General features: G+C 49.2%; 6 protein-coding genes across 6 annotated transcripts; 2 read left to right on the top strand and 4 right to left on the bottom strand.

Annotated features, from left to right (window-relative positions):
* Nucleotides 1-128: 128 nt before the first annotated feature.
* On the top strand, nucleotides 129-600 carry An08g06290 (hypothetical protein; the record flags this gene model as incomplete). Its single annotated transcript, XM_059749119.1, has 2 exons — nucleotides 129-253; nucleotides 462-600. 2 exons carry the CDS (start codon nucleotides 129-131, stop codon nucleotides 598-600), a joined length of 264 nt encoding a protein of 87 aa, XP_059604093.1.
* A 3,228-nt stretch (nucleotides 601-3,828) lies between these two features.
* Nucleotides 3,829-4,307, bottom strand: An08g06280 (hypothetical protein; the record flags this gene model as incomplete). Its single annotated transcript, XM_059749118.1, has 2 exons — nucleotides 3,829-4,096; nucleotides 4,210-4,307. The coding sequence occupies 2 exons, from the start codon at nucleotides 4,305-4,307 to the stop codon at nucleotides 3,829-3,831; spliced, it is 366 nt and encodes a 121-aa protein (XP_059604092.1).
* Nucleotides 4,308-5,754: 1,447 nt separating this feature from the next.
* Nucleotides 5,755-7,071, top strand: An08g06270 (uncharacterized protein; the record flags this gene model as incomplete). The annotated part of the gene is made up of 4 exons (XM_001392705.3): nucleotides 5,755-5,811; nucleotides 5,919-6,061; nucleotides 6,126-6,804; nucleotides 6,880-7,071. 4 exons carry the CDS (start codon nucleotides 5,755-5,757, stop codon nucleotides 7,069-7,071), a joined length of 1,071 nt encoding a protein of 356 aa, XP_001392742.1.
* A 105-nt stretch (nucleotides 7,072-7,176) lies between these two features.
* Nucleotides 7,177-9,915, bottom strand: An08g06260 (uncharacterized protein; the record flags this gene model as incomplete). Its single annotated transcript, XM_001392704.1, has 1 exon — nucleotides 7,177-9,915. One exon carries the CDS (start codon nucleotides 9,913-9,915, stop codon nucleotides 7,177-7,179), a length of 2,739 nt encoding a protein of 912 aa, XP_001392741.1.
* Nucleotides 9,916-10,367: 452 nt separating this feature from the next.
* An08g06250 (uncharacterized protein) lies at nucleotides 10,368-11,954 on the bottom strand (the record flags this gene model as incomplete). Its single annotated transcript, XM_059749116.1, has 2 exons — nucleotides 10,368-11,680; nucleotides 11,837-11,954. The coding sequence occupies 2 exons, from the start codon at nucleotides 11,952-11,954 to the stop codon at nucleotides 10,368-10,370; spliced, it is 1,431 nt and encodes a 476-aa protein (XP_059604091.1).
* Nucleotides 11,955-13,512: 1,558 nt separating this feature from the next.
* An08g06240 (uncharacterized protein) lies at nucleotides 13,513-15,527 on the bottom strand (the record flags this gene model as incomplete). The annotated part of the gene is made up of 5 exons (XM_001392702.3): nucleotides 13,513-14,046; nucleotides 14,106-14,833; nucleotides 14,906-15,155; nucleotides 15,239-15,309; nucleotides 15,428-15,527. The coding sequence occupies 5 exons, from the start codon at nucleotides 15,525-15,527 to the stop codon at nucleotides 13,513-13,515; spliced, it is 1,683 nt and encodes a 560-aa protein (XP_001392739.1).
* Between the last annotated feature and the right edge of the window lie 1,435 nt (nucleotides 15,528-16,962).

Here is a 16,962-nt window from a genome sequence, read left to right as displayed (position 1 = left end):
TTGTCGAGTCGGTCAACCAGAGGGGAGAAAATGGCGCAGGAGCTCAATGTTATGGGCAAACCTGAGATACATCTCTAAAGATATTTGAGAAATATAAGAACGGAGCGGTCATTGAATCACCCAGTGAAATGGAGATATCAAAGGCTGATCATGTTTCCGCCTTGCCGATGCTACAGTATGTCTCGTATTCAGGGTCTCGTTATCGTACAGGTAATAGTCATGGCTCGTTTGTATTAAATAATTCACACCCCGGGTGAGTTACCTTACTGTAATGTCTCGGGTGGTTGCCCTACTCTTCCTATGGGATGGGAAGAGCATGTCCCATCCCATAGCCCGCGATCCATATCGTCAGACCAGAGCTTCCTTGTTAGTCCTCCTCCATCTCTCCTTTTATAGACCTTTGCCAAAACCCTAAGAGATCTCGTCTAAAATATCAAATTCTGTGGTACGATATGTCATAGAGAAATTTTCACTTATCTAAACGAAACATTAGAAATTCGATTCCCTGCAGAGTATATCTTGTTACCTGCCATCCATGTCATCTATCATGATGGAAATGTGGAAAGGTTTTCGGTTGCTGTGGCCAGCTGCAGTATCTAGGCTGGGTACCCAAGTAATTAACTTCAATGTCCTGAAGTTCAAAGAGAAGGCGGCCGAGAGAGCCGTTCCAACTGAGTGGAACGTTGCGCCCCCTATGCCGGGGTCTTCCCTTGATGGGCCGTAGTGGTTTCCGTGGCGGGTTAATAACAGATGATACTGGTATTACCGCCCTACAATGAAAAATACTGTTGCTCGTTACGAGCTTTCATACATTCACGGTACAATTTATTACACAGAGCATCATCATTAGTAACAACCACAGTACCTTGAGCATTTTGACTTTGGCATAGTGAGTCTTGCCGTACCTTAATCCGTCTTCGGCCTCGTTTCTTTTTTTCCCTGAAACTCTAAAGTTAATAAACCTGTCGCCTGCCACAGGCCACCTGTAGAACGAGGCTGCATATCCTGTGCGGCCATCCTTGTAGGTATTGGGGGAGCAGGCAAGGCTATACCAGCAAGCAGTTGGCGATAGAGGGGTAAGATGCAACTCCTTTATTTCCTGTAAGAGTGGACACAGTCTCAGCTGAGCCTCGTCGAGCCTGTTCCTTCGATGCGTCTTCGATGCTTCAACCTTCTTCGGTCTTTCCAATCCCCGGTCGCACGGCGCATGCTGCATGGTGTCATTTGGCCAACGCCTCAGTCTTGATCCCAACAATGCCGCTATCCGGCTCTGTTATGGATAATCCTTCCTATCAGCCAGCCAGCCAGCCAGCCAGGCAACGTGTTGTGGCTTGCTGATAGTCGAATGAGTCCTTCCAATTGACTATGCAGCACGCACGGGCAAAGGCCCTCCCTCCACTGCCAACTCCATTCATTATCAATTAATGAAGCCTCGTGATTGTCAATAGTTTGGTTTCTTTCCCTCTTTCCTCTCCGCCTTTCTCTCCCAACCTCAGCCACTGGTCGTATCAGCACCACATTGGGATATAGTTCTTTTGACTGTCTTGATGCATCAGCCTGACTCCCGTCGCTCAGTATACCAGCGTGTAACTCCTGCGTCTGGTGAGATGTTAGAAACATTACTTGTGACCTGGGCCAAAGACACTTTTTTTTTTTTTTTTTTTTTTTTTCTTTTGTCGGGACCGGACCCCGATCAGTTCTGAGACATTCTGACTTGGCATATTCTATTCGAATGATCGGGGATCTTGCGCCGTAGTCTGCGTGCCGTACAAAACATCCGGGCTAGGCGGGGACGGGACAGCAACTATTCTTGCATAGTGCTAAAGGAGACCCTGGTCCAGGTCCCTGGCCCCAAATTGAGGCTACTACTATTGGCATCGGCCGATTCGGCCCACTGCAGTGGCAATACGATATCCCAACCAACAGACTTGTTCGACCGCAAATCTGAATTCAATGGCTTGTAGGACTACTACTAAACAGGCTTAGCCTCAACTGCTAACTTCTTCTAGGTATTTACTATCGGTTGTCTCAATCCATCGACATTGTCCAAAGATCTGAACCAGGGATCGTCTATCAAATATCGTTGCGGATATGTGAAGTTCTTGGGTCAAATAAGTCAATTGTGTCCTTGACACTGCCTCAACCTCACAGTATGCACCCAGCTATTATGGCTGTTCAATCATGAGTCGCACCGTTACTTATCCCTATACCGGTCAAATACACGCGGAGCAGATGGCCCTTATGTTTGGAGTGCACCGCATCACAGAATGCGAGGGTCGCGTTGCTTAGCCACTGAACGATGAAGAACTTTCTGTTCTATTTCGCATCTGTGTCCAATATTTATAGGAATATCGTACCATTTCAAGCCACAGCGGCAAGTGATGACCTATCGAGACCCTCAAAAATGGAGCATATTCCATATGGAAAGTTGATTGTCTTGTAGTGATATCATGAATGCATGCGGAAGCCGGATCGCCATGGCTGCCAGCCAGACACTTTGGGAAATGGGAAAAAGGACGTCACATATTTCCTGACTGACAATAAAAATCCCAGATGAGCTCAATGCTTCTGTGAACTTGATTTTGTTCCCTTTCCTGGGAATGATGGCTTCAAAGGACTGCCCTCATATGTCATTCAACTCTTGCTTTGGTCTTCTCATTCTACTTTTAATGCGACGAGTGATTCATGAGCACTGTCACTAGTAGCCCATGTTGCTGAAAGTCAGATATGAAATGGAAAAAGTGCAGACTAGATTGGTAAGTCGTCCAGAAAATAGCATATCGAGTCCGCTTTCTGAATTGAAATGAACAGATAGTAGGCGCACAACGACTATTCTTGAATTTCGGACGTCTTGTAGGTACAACGCTTGTGGGGTTACGGAACAAATCATCTGATTCCCTTTCTTACAAATTGGATCTTTCATGGGGTTTATTATTTAAAAACAAAAAACTTGGTACATTTGCCTACAGCAACTGATGTGGTTGTGTCGCGTCCAACCTGGTCTTGAATAAGAACAGGTCACCAAGGAGATTTTATGAGAACATTCTTCTCCTTTCTAAGCACCCAGTGGGTTCTCACATCATCCACACAATTGACCTCCAGACTCCCCACCGGAAGTGCATTTCATGGATTCCAATGATGCTGTCAAGGTTCGTAATGGCTCGGCTGCCCCTCCTTAATTGCGAAACTTCTCTCAAACAGACAAGGCCGAATACTCCCCACCCACAACAATGATGTCTTTCAAGGTCTTCCCGACATCAGTACTCATTGATAAAATGATAATAAATTTATCTCAATCTTCCACAGCGAACAGACTTCACGATGCTGAATTGAACTTGAATATGGCACTGATGACGTTACGTCAAGGGCAAGCACTCGCCTCGGAATTGTGACCCACTCAGGGTTCACTAACTAGTTAGTGAATTAGTTTCAGTTATTAAGGGTTATTGAAAGCATCTCATTGAGTCACAGCACACAACCATTAACCATTATTATTTTCGGGCTCCAAGCTGGATCATCGGCTAAAAATAAAACTGGAGACTGCTAGTACTCCGTGTTCCCACCATCCACCATTTTCCATTGGACGAGTCGTCTGTATATGGATTTCTCGAATCCTTCGAGAACCGGGCCAGACGATACAACCCTACAGAGAACCGTGACGGAGGCGAAACTGAGCTGCGGGTCTGCCTTTTCCGTGGAGATACAAAATACAGGCCAGATACACGATTAGTACAGTCCTCGCAAAGCCGGCTAATTCCGCTTCGCAGATTCTCACTCCAATCTAGATTACCGTGGTCAAACTCTCAAGCGAACGACCCCAGACAGGCCCTAAACAAGTGGGACAATTCCCGATCCAGCATATGCTGCCACTCCAATAAGAATGAAACTCGCACGGCGTCGCCGGCCGCCCTTGCCGTTATCAGATTGGACTCCGGTTTGCCCTGTGCTATTACTGCAGCCATCGGTGCGTACCACACAGACTCTCCCTGTCACTGGATGCTGCGTATGCAGGTAGCCTGACCTTCCTGCGCCGGTGCATGCATAGCCTTCAATTGCTACTTTGGCGTAAGGAACTGCCTCGCGACACGTGTCACTCCTGTTCATGTCTATAATTTTTTTTATTTTCCTTTTGAGTGCAAGCTGTTGTTTGACAGAGCCACTGGGTTTGATTAGGGGCAGTAAGCCGAACTAACTGCCTGCACGGCGTACCAAATAGAGGCGGTATCTGCCTTGTTGTGTCTGTTCTCGCTTTGTTTCACGGCATTTTGACCCTGGTTTACATGGAATTTTGTGCCTCGTTGCATCATGTCGCGCCATTTGTGAAGGTGTAATTTTTATTTGTGTCCCTTTCACCTTCAATGGCAATGCGTCTCGGGACCGGTTTTGATTGCCAGGCTATTCATTTGCCGCGAATCTCCCCACTTGAATTAATGATACATTATCCGGATTCACAGGGCCTCAATCTATACGAAACCTGATAAAGGAAGCAATTAACGGACATTTATATGTCGCTCTCTCGAAAGATAGCCGATGTGAGAGAAGGGGCTGGTATCAGCAGCTAAGATGATGCCAGAAATTCTGTCTCTCACGTCGGAGCACTCTTACAAGGCTGCGAGCAGCACGACACCAGCACCCACTAGAACCACGCAACAATCAACAATGCTTCTGGAAATATGTGTGAGATAAACACTATCATTGGACCTGGTAACACAAGGCCCTGGCAAAAACTCAGGCGCAAGTCAGATCGGCGAGAAATGCTAGCAAGATTGACTACTAATCGCCTGATGTGGTACAGACGCCTGACACCCGCAGAGGACCAGGAAACTTGCCCTGGGCCGTGAGGACGAACCGAACGAGGCTCATTGGAAGTACTGAGTGGGCTCGGGACTTTCTATTTCCTGCTTGTTGCAGGTCGCTCAGACGACGCTGGTGTACCCGGCACGGAAATTATTCCATGACGATGGATACGAAAGGTCCTCGTAGATAGCGGAATCACACGGCTCACTGGAGACCCCCCGTGACCCAAACATATCCTAAACCGAGTCAACAATCTGACGCGATACGGCTTATTCTTGTCCGCATCTCCTTGTCGGGTTATTTTCATGGACTAATCGGATGGAAAGAGTTTCGAGTCTTGACACGTCAGAGACCCGTGCCGGAAGTGCTCGGTCTCGGGAGGACGGCCGTGCGCTGGATCTTGAATCTCGTTTATATGCCGTGTTTTAATTTGAGGCTCTAGGCACCATGTGGAACTTGTGTGCGTCGAGCGACTGAGAGACTCGACTTAGGATAGCGGAATGAGCGGGCTTGCAGCGTGCTGTGTGCAATTTCCTGGTTTTGGAATAAAATATAGTTAGCCTGAGCGGTAGTCTGATTTGGTCATTGGTTCAGTCACGGCAGCGGAAGGCCAATAGATAGTTAATGTATCGATTGGAAAACCCTCAATTCTTCGAATCAGAAGGCATGTGTTCCGTACTGTTATTCATGGCTTCAGAATGGTCGAAGGTGAGCGTAGATTCGTAACAAGTCAAGAAGGGCGCCTTGGGCAACCACGAGTGCAGCAAAAGTCACCTGCTCTTTCCCCAACTAACTGAACTCGCCAACTCATCCCATCCCACTTGGACTCCCCCTCCTTCTTCTCAACTTCCACCTCCATCCATCAATCAGAATCAACAAGATAGACGGACAGCCACTTAGACGCTTAGATCTACATCCTCAAGTCCGTGTACAACAGACACCTGACCAAGATCGACTATGGACCTCTCCAAAGCAGTCGATCGTTCCTTCACCAAATCCCTTCCTAAAATCGAGGCAAGTAAATATCCCGTGCAAACACGCTTCATTCGAATTGAGCCACCCTCCAGAACCAGCAAATGAAGCACAAACAAGGTGGATCACTAATGTGTGTCGTCCCACAGCTCCATGCCCACCTCAGCGGCAGTATCAGCCGCCAATGTCTCCATGAGATCTGGCTCAAGAAGAAGGCCCAAGAACCCGGCTTCAGCATTGAAGATCCATGGGTAACCATGCCGCCTGGGAAGGTAGATTATTCGCTGCAAACGTGGGTAGTCCCTCCACTCTCATACATGCATTCAAAACACTTTCCACCAACCTTTAATATCCAGATTTTTTCAATCCTTCAACAAATCAATCTACAATCTAGTCAATGATCTTGCCAGCCTCACCTACGCCACCCATTCCGTGTTAACCGACTTCCAAAACGACGGCGTAACTTACCTTGAACTCCGCACAATTCCCCGTGCATCCCCCTCCTCCTCCTTCACCCGGGAGGAATATCTTACTACTGTTCTTGATGCAATCTCGGATTTTCAGGCCAATCAATCCCCCAGTTCCCCAAAGATGTCTGTATATCTGATTCTGGCTTTGGACAGGGGCCATCACACTACTGCTGAGGCCCTGGAAATTGTAGACTTGGCGCTGGCCCACCGCGCCCGTGGCATCGTGGGCATTGATGTCTGTGGCAACCCAACCAAGGGCGATGTTTCGGTGCTGCGAGAGGCTTTTGCGAAGGCCAAAGCTAATGGATTAGGCTTGACTGTGCATTTCGCCGAGATGAGGGAGGCGGCGAAGCCTAGAGAATTAGAGACACTGTTGGAGTTTCAGCCGGATCGGCTGGGCCATGTGATTCATGTGCCCGAAGAGCTGAAACGGGAAATTGCGAGGAGACAGCCCGGACTGGAATTGTGCATGTCATGTAATGTGCACGCAAAGATGTTCGACGGTGGCTTTTTGGATCATCATTTCGGGTATTGGAGACATCAGGACTGCCCGATTGTGCTTTGCGTGAGTCTCTGCCACTTTCATTTTGCCAAGTCGCTCTCGTTCTTTTACACGAACCGCCAGCTGATACTTGTGCAGACCGACGATGTAGGATTCTTTTGCAGCCCCGTATCGAATGAGTATCTGTTAGCTGCAGAGCACTTCCAACTCACGCGGGCCGATGTGCTGGGCATCTGCAGAAAATCCTACGATGCGATCTTCGGAGGCGAAAAGGAGAAGGACCGTCTTCGACGTCTACTATCTGACTTCGAGGCAAACTACAGCACATAGCCCTTGATCCAATTATTTATGTCATTATTATTGTACACCAGGCCTCCTTGGCAGAGTGAGTCAATCAGCAAGAAGCAATGTACACAAACAAGCACACCCTCCGAATCAGCTCTGCCATCTGAGTTTGCCTTCCTTCAGCGTCTTGACCACCCCCACAGGCATAGACTCCCTATTCACAGCTGCTAAATTCCCGTAAGTCTTTACCATCTCTTCCTGATACAACTCTGCCGTCCACTGCCAATATGCTGACATGCTATACCACATGTCCGAGATCGCCTTGCGGTCACTGGTATCCTTGGTAACGCTCTCGTCCAGAGACATCTGGTTTCGATGCAATTCTGGGGTCAGGTTGATACTGATCTCCTTAGGAACACGGATCAATTCCGTGTATGCCTCCAAAAGTGGGCGGCTATAGGTTTCCGAGTACCGGGTGTATTCCTCCAGAGTCATATCAGCCAAGTCGTCGTCAACTTCGGTTCTCAGCGAAGTAGATGGCTCAGCAGAAGTCCCTTCGTCAAATCGCCGCTTGCAATCGTGGTATCCCAGCTCGTATTGCACAAAGGCCTTATGCAGCCGACCCTTAGGTGTTGCTTTAATATTCTCGCGCATGGCGAGGAAAGGTATATAAGGGTTCAGGAGCTCCAGCCCGCCGAATTCTACAGGAAAGTAGAAAAACCCTTCTGGGAGGTCCTCAACACCGAATCGATCTGCAATCACGTGGCGCAGATAGTCAGTTACTCCACTGGAGGTTTCGGGAAACAAAGTGCGTTCAATACGACTCAGTGTAGATATGGCCATATCTATATGGCTTCTCCCAAAGCACATGGCTGGTTTCGCAAAGTTGTTAGCGAAAAACCGCCCAAAGTAACTGTTCCATGCCTGGACCCATGAGAAGACACTCTTGCAGGATGAGAGCTGGCGCTGTAGCTCCGCAATGTGGCTGTCGACCTGTTCTTGATCGATGACAAACCGACCTTCTGAAGGATCCAGCTTCAGGAATCCCCAGCGGATATCTCCTCCAGGCAGGGGATCCGACTCTTCCTTCTCCTGGGAGCCACTAGGTCGACTTTGTTGATCTTCCACGTCTTTGCCCTTCAGGCGCACCGTCCCCGTTTTCTCCTCGTTTATCTCCAAGCCCATGACCTTGGTAAATTCTTCCATTGTAGCCCAGGCTTTGACACAAGTCTCTTCGTGACCCCAGAACCAGAAGTCATCATGCAGCCGATATAGATAAGCCCCGTCTGTGCTTTGGTTCACCGCAAAATCCATGCAGAACAAGACGGCCTCCCCAAAACAAGTTGAAAGGGCATGGCTCATAGGAACCCCCCGGCTCCGAATTCGTCTGGAGGCACCTGAACCGTCGTGTACAAACGTTACTGGAGTTTTCAAAAATTTGTGGAAAAAGTCCAGCCAGATTCGCGGAACGCCAAAGTACTCCAATACAACCAGTATTGTAGTATGCGAGAGAGAGGGCCCAAACCACTTGAAATCAGATCTAATAGCAGTGAATCGGCCGTGCAACGAGGTATATAGGAGGGATTCGGTAATCAGAAGATGTAGCAGCGAGTGCTTCGTTTCCAGTGGGTTCTTCTTTGCGTTATCAAGCTCCGTGTCCTCGCCATATGGGTTCATGTTCGCATCCACCGAGGAAGGTAGGAGGCTCATAAAGTAATCTTGTTTGTACGTCTCCTTCCGGTGGTCGTTGACACTCGTTGTACCAAAGCCTTTGGCATTTGTCCCCGTGAATCGAGAACGACGAGACATTTCGCGCCTGGAAATTTGTTCGCGAAGAAACTTCCAAGCTGGCGTGTTGAGAAATGAGGTGAAGGCAGATTGAAATGTCACTGACCATTTCAACCCCAGGTATTCGAGCATAAGACCATCCAGCAGGTCTTCGTCCATGAATACCCGGTATTTACCATTCAGCTGGCGGCGCATTTCTACCGGGATACCCTCTGCGGGCCAGCTCCAGTTGTCAAGAGAGGCAAGGCGCATATTGAGAACATCCGCGACCTCCTGGGCGACTGCCGGGTTGCGCATGAACTCCTTCAGAACGGCCATCTTTTCTTTGGTGAGCAAATCGGACTTCAGCAATGAATCTGAAACCCACTTGAGGTCGCTGGCCTCAAGCCAAGATTTCTTCGAAGCAAAATCATTTCCGAATGTCCTGACTGCCTCCCGCAATTGCTTCAATGCTTGCTGTGAGGGCGTTGTTGCTTTGAATAGACTGTCAAGGTAGGCTTTGATGGCAGCCCCATCTACATCTGCCTCTGTGAAGACCAGGGACTCCCATGTGGCTCGCTGTTCGTGCATTTCTGACCGACCAATATTTTCGAAAGCCATTTCTTGCGACCCGTCCTCGTCCGTTGCGGAGCCAGAAGCAGCCACCTCTTCGAAGTCACGCAGCCATTCCGTGACCAGCTCGCTATAGAAGTCGGCATGCTTATGCCTTAGCTCAAGGTAACTGAGCTCCTTTTCGAGCTGGGCAATCCAACCTTTCAGGCTGCGGTCTGAGACAGAAGGATCATACTTGCTTTGCAGAAGAAAGCGACGAATATTAGCGTGAGTAGCGCGCTCAGTCTGATCTACAACGGCAGATTCCTCATTAGATGAGTCGTCCGTATCTAGGTCCTCCTGGTCAAGTGCATCATTAGGGAATCCCTTTAGCTTGGTTACACCTTCCAGGAGGACTTGGGCCTTTGATCGTAGACTGGGGGCATCCTCGGCAGCTTGTACAATCTCTGCTCTTCGCTTCTCGAACAGTGTTCGTTGTTTCGAGAGTTCCTTGATTTTGGTAGCAGTGATGGAACCCAGTGTTTGAGGAAGAGCCCCGCCAGACAACATTTCTTCAAAATGCGGTGGTGAGCGTGCTTTGAGAGGACCGAGGAGGGAATAGTCCAAACTTGGTGACGACGACGTAGCAGCTGAAGGGTAGGTGATCAATGAATGAAGACCAGTTCAGGAAAATTAAAATCTTTTTCACAATCCTTTGTCTTTTTGAAATGATTCGGAGCTAAATTTTGTTAAGGAGGTGAAATATGGGATCGATCGACTGAAGATGATCGGCACGGAGCAAGAGCGATATGCTCCATATAAATAGCCACATGTGGGACCCCGTGACTCAGGCAAAAATCTCGACAACGAAGCTTTCAAGGCGATCCTAACCAACTGAGTTGGTCATTAGAGAGCCCAGTCCGACAGATTGCCATGATGTGGACATTGTCGGTTCCAGAAAGGGACCCCGACCTTCCAGAAAGGGATCCCGACGCGCCGACCGAGTCATCATCGGCAGCCATCTACGGCGCTGTGGACAATCGTCTGAGTTCTAGCCAACAGTCGTCATACTGCATTTCCAGCCAGCTCTTTCCCCGCAGACTTCCTACGCTTATGATCTGCCATTGTAGGATGAGTCCCATCACCGCTTTGGCCAGTACAATCAGTGCCAGGTCCTTCCCAACGCAGCCTCGCGGACCCTTGCTAAAGGCTACGAACTTTGTTTCCATCTGCCGCCTGTGTTCAGCATCTCCAATCCATCGCTCCGGAATCCATTGATCAGCATCGTCTCCCCAGATCTCGCGCGACCGACTCAAGACATAGGTATTCGCCGACACTGTAGTGCCGACCGGTAGCGGTGTTGACAGGCTGGGAATGACACGTTCAGCACCCGACATGATCACTCGAGGAAATGCTGTTGGAAAGACTCCTTGAAAACGCATCGCCTCTTTCATCACGGCCTGTAGCTCGAGGGGGATCGTGGCAGCCGTTATACTCTGACTAGAGACTGCTCCTTTCCTGCGAATTTTATCCTGCCAGACCTGTCCTTCTTCCGAACCCAAATGGTATACAATAGCCGTGAGAGCGGCCGCCATGCTCCCGGGACCTGCGAAGACCATATTCATAGCTTCAGCTAGGACCTCGGGCTGTTTCATACGATTTACGTCGTCAACAGGGACTTCGAGCCAGCTTTTCACGATTCCAGGCTTTGGAGATTGCATAACATGTTGGGGATCCCGCATGATTGCCCTGTGAACGGCAGCCGCGAGCCCAGTCATCCCAGTCTGTGCCCCATCTCCGTTGTAAAAAAGGCTGCGAAGCAAGTAATTGATGGCCCAGCTATTCATAATCCGCCCGTAGATTGGCCAGAGAGAGTAACTCCATGCTCTCTTGGTCATCTTGCGAAGCTGCGAGCATATAGCACCGGCGGCGGCACTATCAGTATATGGGTTTGATGCTATAGCTGAGCCGAACAGGATTTCCAGCATTGTATCCAGGGTGAACCGAGATATCAAAGGAGCCACGTTTGCAGTTGCAATTGCTGTCCCTGCCGGTTGTCGTGATGCCTCCAATCGTGCCAAAAGGATTGCTACATGTTCTTCGATAACAGGCTCATACCTTGCTACTTTCGAACTGGAAAGAGCCGGCCCTAAAACCTTCCTTTTTTTGTGGCGGTGGATGGTATCCGACTTCGTTGAAAATATACTTGCTTCACGTTGGCTGGGACTCCGCCCAAACGCATAGAAGTCACCCTTCTCGACAGATTTGTTGAATCCATAGATGGCGTCAAAGTCTTCTAAGCTCGAAAAAGATAGCCAATTTGGGGCAACACGAACTACAGGACCGAATTTTTGATGAAGTTGCTGTTCGGCAAGATGGAGTCTGCCGGTCATGAACGTGAAAAACCGCCTTTAGACCCAACTTGTCAGCTCAAAGGCTTCAAGAATACGCAGGGGATATGAGTAGGTGAGCACGAACCACAGGTTCGTACAGCGGGCCCAGAAAGGGCCTGGGTAGGGTGCCAAAGGATGGAAGTAGCATAGGTAAACCATCCGACTAGCGAGAGTGAGCACTGTCAGCTGGGCTATAACGACAATTAGCGAGGCCATTGTGAGGTGTCATGACCGTCCTGATCCGGACCAGCGACACGACGATTATCTGATGATGGTGATTTGAAAAGTTATGATGAGCAGCAGACTCCGGGTAGATAGGAGGTGAAGACAAGTAAGGCGAGACTAAAAGAGCTAGAGACCCCGCCACGTCACGCGATCTGTATGATGTACCTTAAAGCCCGCAGTCCAGTCGACACTAGCATAAACATCGATAATGATCTTTTTGGCTGGTGACGACAAGAGGTTTTTGGTTTTGATTCGCTCACTCTTTGCAAAGTAGGACTGGGCTCCAGGCACTGGAGGTCAGCTTGTCGATCCGCTAACCAGTATGGGCAAGTGTGAAGGACATCGACAGGCGACACTCAGAAATTGTACAATAATATCATATTGCTCATGTACTGTAGGCTGTTCGGTTCGCACGTAAGACCCCCATTTCCTGATTTATCTGTCTTCCTGTCAAACAGAGGTGGAACATCGGGGTTACAATTCTCAATTTCTCCGTCAAGCGCTCGTGATGATTTATCGGTCAGCAGGCCTTCGCTCGAGTATACATTATTGTACCCGCATCATGCAATCTTATGCGTATATTGGGCTAAGAGTTCAAACCTTCAGAGCAATACCTGAGGCTCCTATTCCAGGCCGACCAAGCTGGCAAAGTCGCTTGGGCTGACCAGTCTGCTGCATGGAGTCATTCTATGAGTTGACTGCCCGGTTAGCAATGAAATACTCCCAATTTCAAGTTATTATAAAGAGAAAAGCAGAAGAGGATAGAGTAATGACAAGTAGGAGGTAAATAAGGATGGGGCTGAGAAGGAAGAGCAATGAGGGTGTAAGAACTGGACATACCGCCTTCAACAATTTCATCTATTCCTTCAAAAGTCCTAAGCATAGCTGCTCTTGAACTGCGGAGCACTGTGTTGCTGATAAGAATTGAGAGTCAATAGCCCGCACACGTCAATACTACACACACATACAAGTTTCAGCAACAGGCCTGAGTAAAAGAGTGAGAGCGTACCTGGACAGATTACAGGGACGACCATCCTCGACAGTAAACAGCATTCTTGTCTTGTATGTGCATCACTCTGCACCGATGGCAATCAGCAACCATAGAGCAAGAAGTAGTACTGGAACGAACATTCGCTGCAGAGAGGTAGTAAGTAGTAGATGCCACAGTGGTGAAGGACTGTCTCTCCCTCCTCGAGAACGCCGAAGAACCATGACATCCTAAAGGGGAAAGACCGATCTGAGCGGATCGCCAAGTGGGGAAGCAGCATCTGCACTATCTTTCCCCACCTACCTGATTGGGATGGACTTACTCTTTTACACATGGCATGGAATGCTACATTCCCCTCGGGTTCGATCACTTTGGCTAGAACTACAAGACCCTGGTAAGTATTGTGAAGTTGTTGCAGTATTGAAAGTGAAAAAAACAAGTTCGCTGGGTATGAGATTCTGGTCGTTCATGGCACTGTACTTATATGTACCTTCTCACGAAAAGTTATGCGTTCAGTCATTAGAATACAAATCAACAAACAAAGAAAAAGTCATGTCTCGTTCATTGCACCGATGAAGCGGTGGACTTCGGGTGCTTCTGGTCAACAGGAGCTTCGACGTCCAGCGGCTTGCCTGTCGGATGCTCATCCTCCAGATACACCTCCTGCCCATCCGCTACGGACAGACGGTCTTCGTCAGCGTCAATATCCGCCTCATGCCACTTGCTGCTGGTGGCGGGGAGGGGGAACAGCCGCGCCAATGCGTAATACATCACACATGAGACGACGAACCCGGAAAAGTAGTTGATGTTGTAGATATACTGGGCTCCCACTGGCACGGTACGCCCAACTGCGCCGGCAAACCCGACAATATTAACAAGAATGCCTGCAAGGTACGAGGCGTATGCGTGCCAGGAGAAGCCGTAGGTGTAACGGTATGCTGAGTCATTTCCAACACTGTACAGATCTTTCACTCGCAGATACCCTTTCCGAACAAAGTAGTAGTCGGAGATCATGGGCCCGGCGATGGAAGAGAGGAAGATGGAGTAGGCTGAGAGGTAAGTGGTGAATGAATTGGATGAAGACGAAAGTTTCCACTAAGAGTCTATTAGCTTTTCTCAGACCACACAGACTATGAAAGAGAGAATAATCATACCGGACACATGCACAGGCCGATCGCGGCGCAGATATAACTACCCCGGCGGATGTTGAGGTATCGAGGCAGCAAGGCCGTCATATCGGTACCGGCAGAGACCGAGTTGGCAGAAATGTTGGTCCCCAGCTGGGCCAGAGCAAAGCCAGTCGAGATGACGAAGATTCCGAAGCGTTCGGCCGAGCTGGCGCCATCCAAAAACTGACCCAAAAGCGTCAACGGGTTCCACACAAAGTCACCACCGAAGATGACAGCAGAAGAAGACGAAACGATGATGCCGATGAAGGAGGTAATGCCGAACCCGATCGGGATGGTGAGTAGCTGGGACCACAACGCGTCTTTCGGCGACCGAGAGAATCTCGAGAAATCCGGGTCATTAACAATCAGCGTAGCGAAGTTGCCGAGACAACTCATGATAGACTTGACTACCGCCCAGGCCAACGTGCTTCCGTGAGCTGTGGCGGGTTGGTGCACGATCGGGCCAATTCCGTTAGCACGAGAGATGGCCCAGGCAAAGAAGGCGATGGCGGCGATGGGAGAGTAGATGGCTTTGACGGTAAAGAGATGTCTGATCTTATGGACCGGGAACCAGAGAGCCGGCAGTGATAGGAGCCAGAACAGGAAGAAGCTCACAAAGTCCTTGGTGGTAACGCCAGAGCTTGCGGGAATATGATTGGGGATATTTCTATAACTTGGCCAGATGGCCTCGATCATCAAGGTCACGCACTCGCCTAGTACTCGGGGTTAGCTTTGCTCATCCGGAAGGGGATTGTTGTACTATGAGCTCTGGTGGAAAGGCTTACCTCCGATATAGCCCTGAACACCATACCAAACGACAGCCATTGCCGCCCGGTTGAAGACGGGCCAGAAAGAACCCCATATCCCAAAGCTAGCTCGACATGCGACCGGGAATGAGATGTGATAAACTGCACCGATGCGACCGGTCAAGCAGACAAAACAAGCGGCGATGAAATATCCGACCCAGACACAAATCCATGCCTGCCACCAGGACAGACCGTCGACAATCATCGAAGATGAAATCATCCATGTGTTCTGTTATACGCATAGTACTATGTTAGTTCAATGTACAGTGTATGAAGACTCGATTTGACACCACAGCAGCACGAGACACTCACAATGTTTAGAGAGTCTGCAATCCAAAAGGCGATAAAGTTGTACCATCTCCATTCACGACGCTCGTGTTCGACTGCAGAGGGCGGAAATCAAATTTGCACACGGTCAGCTTCCAGTGTCCTCTGGTTGAATCCGGCTGCACAAGCACGGAGCGTCTCAATGTGATCCGCCTGCCAGTTTCATGATCTCACCTGGCCGCAAGTCACGGTTCGTCAACATCAATTGCGTATTGGTCAACCCGGGCTCCGTAGGCACCTCGAGCTTTTCGATCCATTCTTTAATTCGAGGCATCTCTGGCCTATGTGGTATGTTGACAAACGACAGAATTTGGAACTGAAAAACCAAATGACGCAGCGACAATATGTACCGGGGGTGTTATCGATAGCTATGGTCGGAGTAGTAGGTTTGGTTTGTTGGTTATGGGGGTGGGGTTGGAGGACAATATTTCTTTTAGGGCTGGATGGGAGGCAGAACGGAACCACCAGGGTTATATATGCTCGCAACAGAAGCCACGGAAGAACAGAAGATAAGAGAAGAGAGGTAATAAATTCTTTCACCTGTGCAGTCCCAACAGTCCCAGGGGGGTGAACGACGAGATATAAACACTTTTGTCCGTCTGGGCGTATACTAAAAGGAAGAACTGGAAGGCACTACTATCGGCGTCATCGCCCGGCGATGGGCCAATCAAGGCGGGTGCTGGGACAGATATGGAGCGGGTTCCATCATGGATTCTGGGCTGATAATGGCTGGATACGCCAGCATGACACCGAAGTGAGTTATTCATTCACCCATGTCTTATTTCTGTGCTTTATTTTTTCCTTTGCCCTTTTTGACACAAGATAAGGATAAGAAAATTGGTCAAAAGAGGGCCGGGATCGACCTGGCCAGCGCCACCCATGTGAAGCGAGCTTATCGCCCTCCATGGGCCGTTTGTCGGACGGACCAGGAGCGCCGAGCACAAAGGACGATAATCATTTTCCATTGCTCGATCGGGTCGAGTAAGCATGAACGTTATCAGTTGTTCAAGGGAAGATATCGGGGCTTGTCTGCTGTTCTGCATCTCCACTGGTCCTCCGCAATCAGTCCGAGCCCGGGGGTGCCCCAGTTCGACCAGCGACTCACAGTCGTTCACGGGTCCACTTAGTGGCTAGGGCCTATCTAATCGCCAGGCCGGCTGACTCGATGCCATCGAGTAACTAAAAGGTTTGATTTGGAGCCCATCAGCAGATGCCGATGTTCCTGGTTTGCTTTCTTCGTCCGTCCCCCATTGTCGGCTGATAACCGGTTCCTCTCCCGCAACTTGAACCCGAGGTTCTCCTGCAAATTCCTCCCGCATGAAGCTTAGAGTTCCCCAATCAAAAGGGGGTGAAAAACACGTTGTGTAAGTGCGGTCAGGTGATAGTCACCTGATGTGTGCATGCAGTTTGACGAGTTACTATACTATCTCAAAGTAGTCAACCATCTAACTAACTAGTTTGTTAACTAACAACTAATTGTAATGCTAATTAATCATTCTCAGTTGATTGATTAAATAAAGTAGTTAACCAAGCACTGGGGACACTTAAAGAGTAAGTCTAACTATATGATCGACCACAGGCGCCTTGAAATCCGTTCGCATGGTCTAGTTTACCCTGACTACGACATCATACTACTACCATACTACCACCACAATCCATCCGGGGCCCCCAATACTATGAATCCATTCCCGTCATCTGCGCGCTGCTCC

Source organism: Aspergillus niger, assembly GCF_000002855.4.
Source record: "Aspergillus niger supercontig An08".
Taxonomy (NCBI): domain Eukaryota; kingdom Fungi; phylum Ascomycota; class Eurotiomycetes; order Eurotiales; family Aspergillaceae; genus Aspergillus; species Aspergillus niger.
This window is presented reverse-complemented; position numbering and strand designations above follow the sequence as displayed.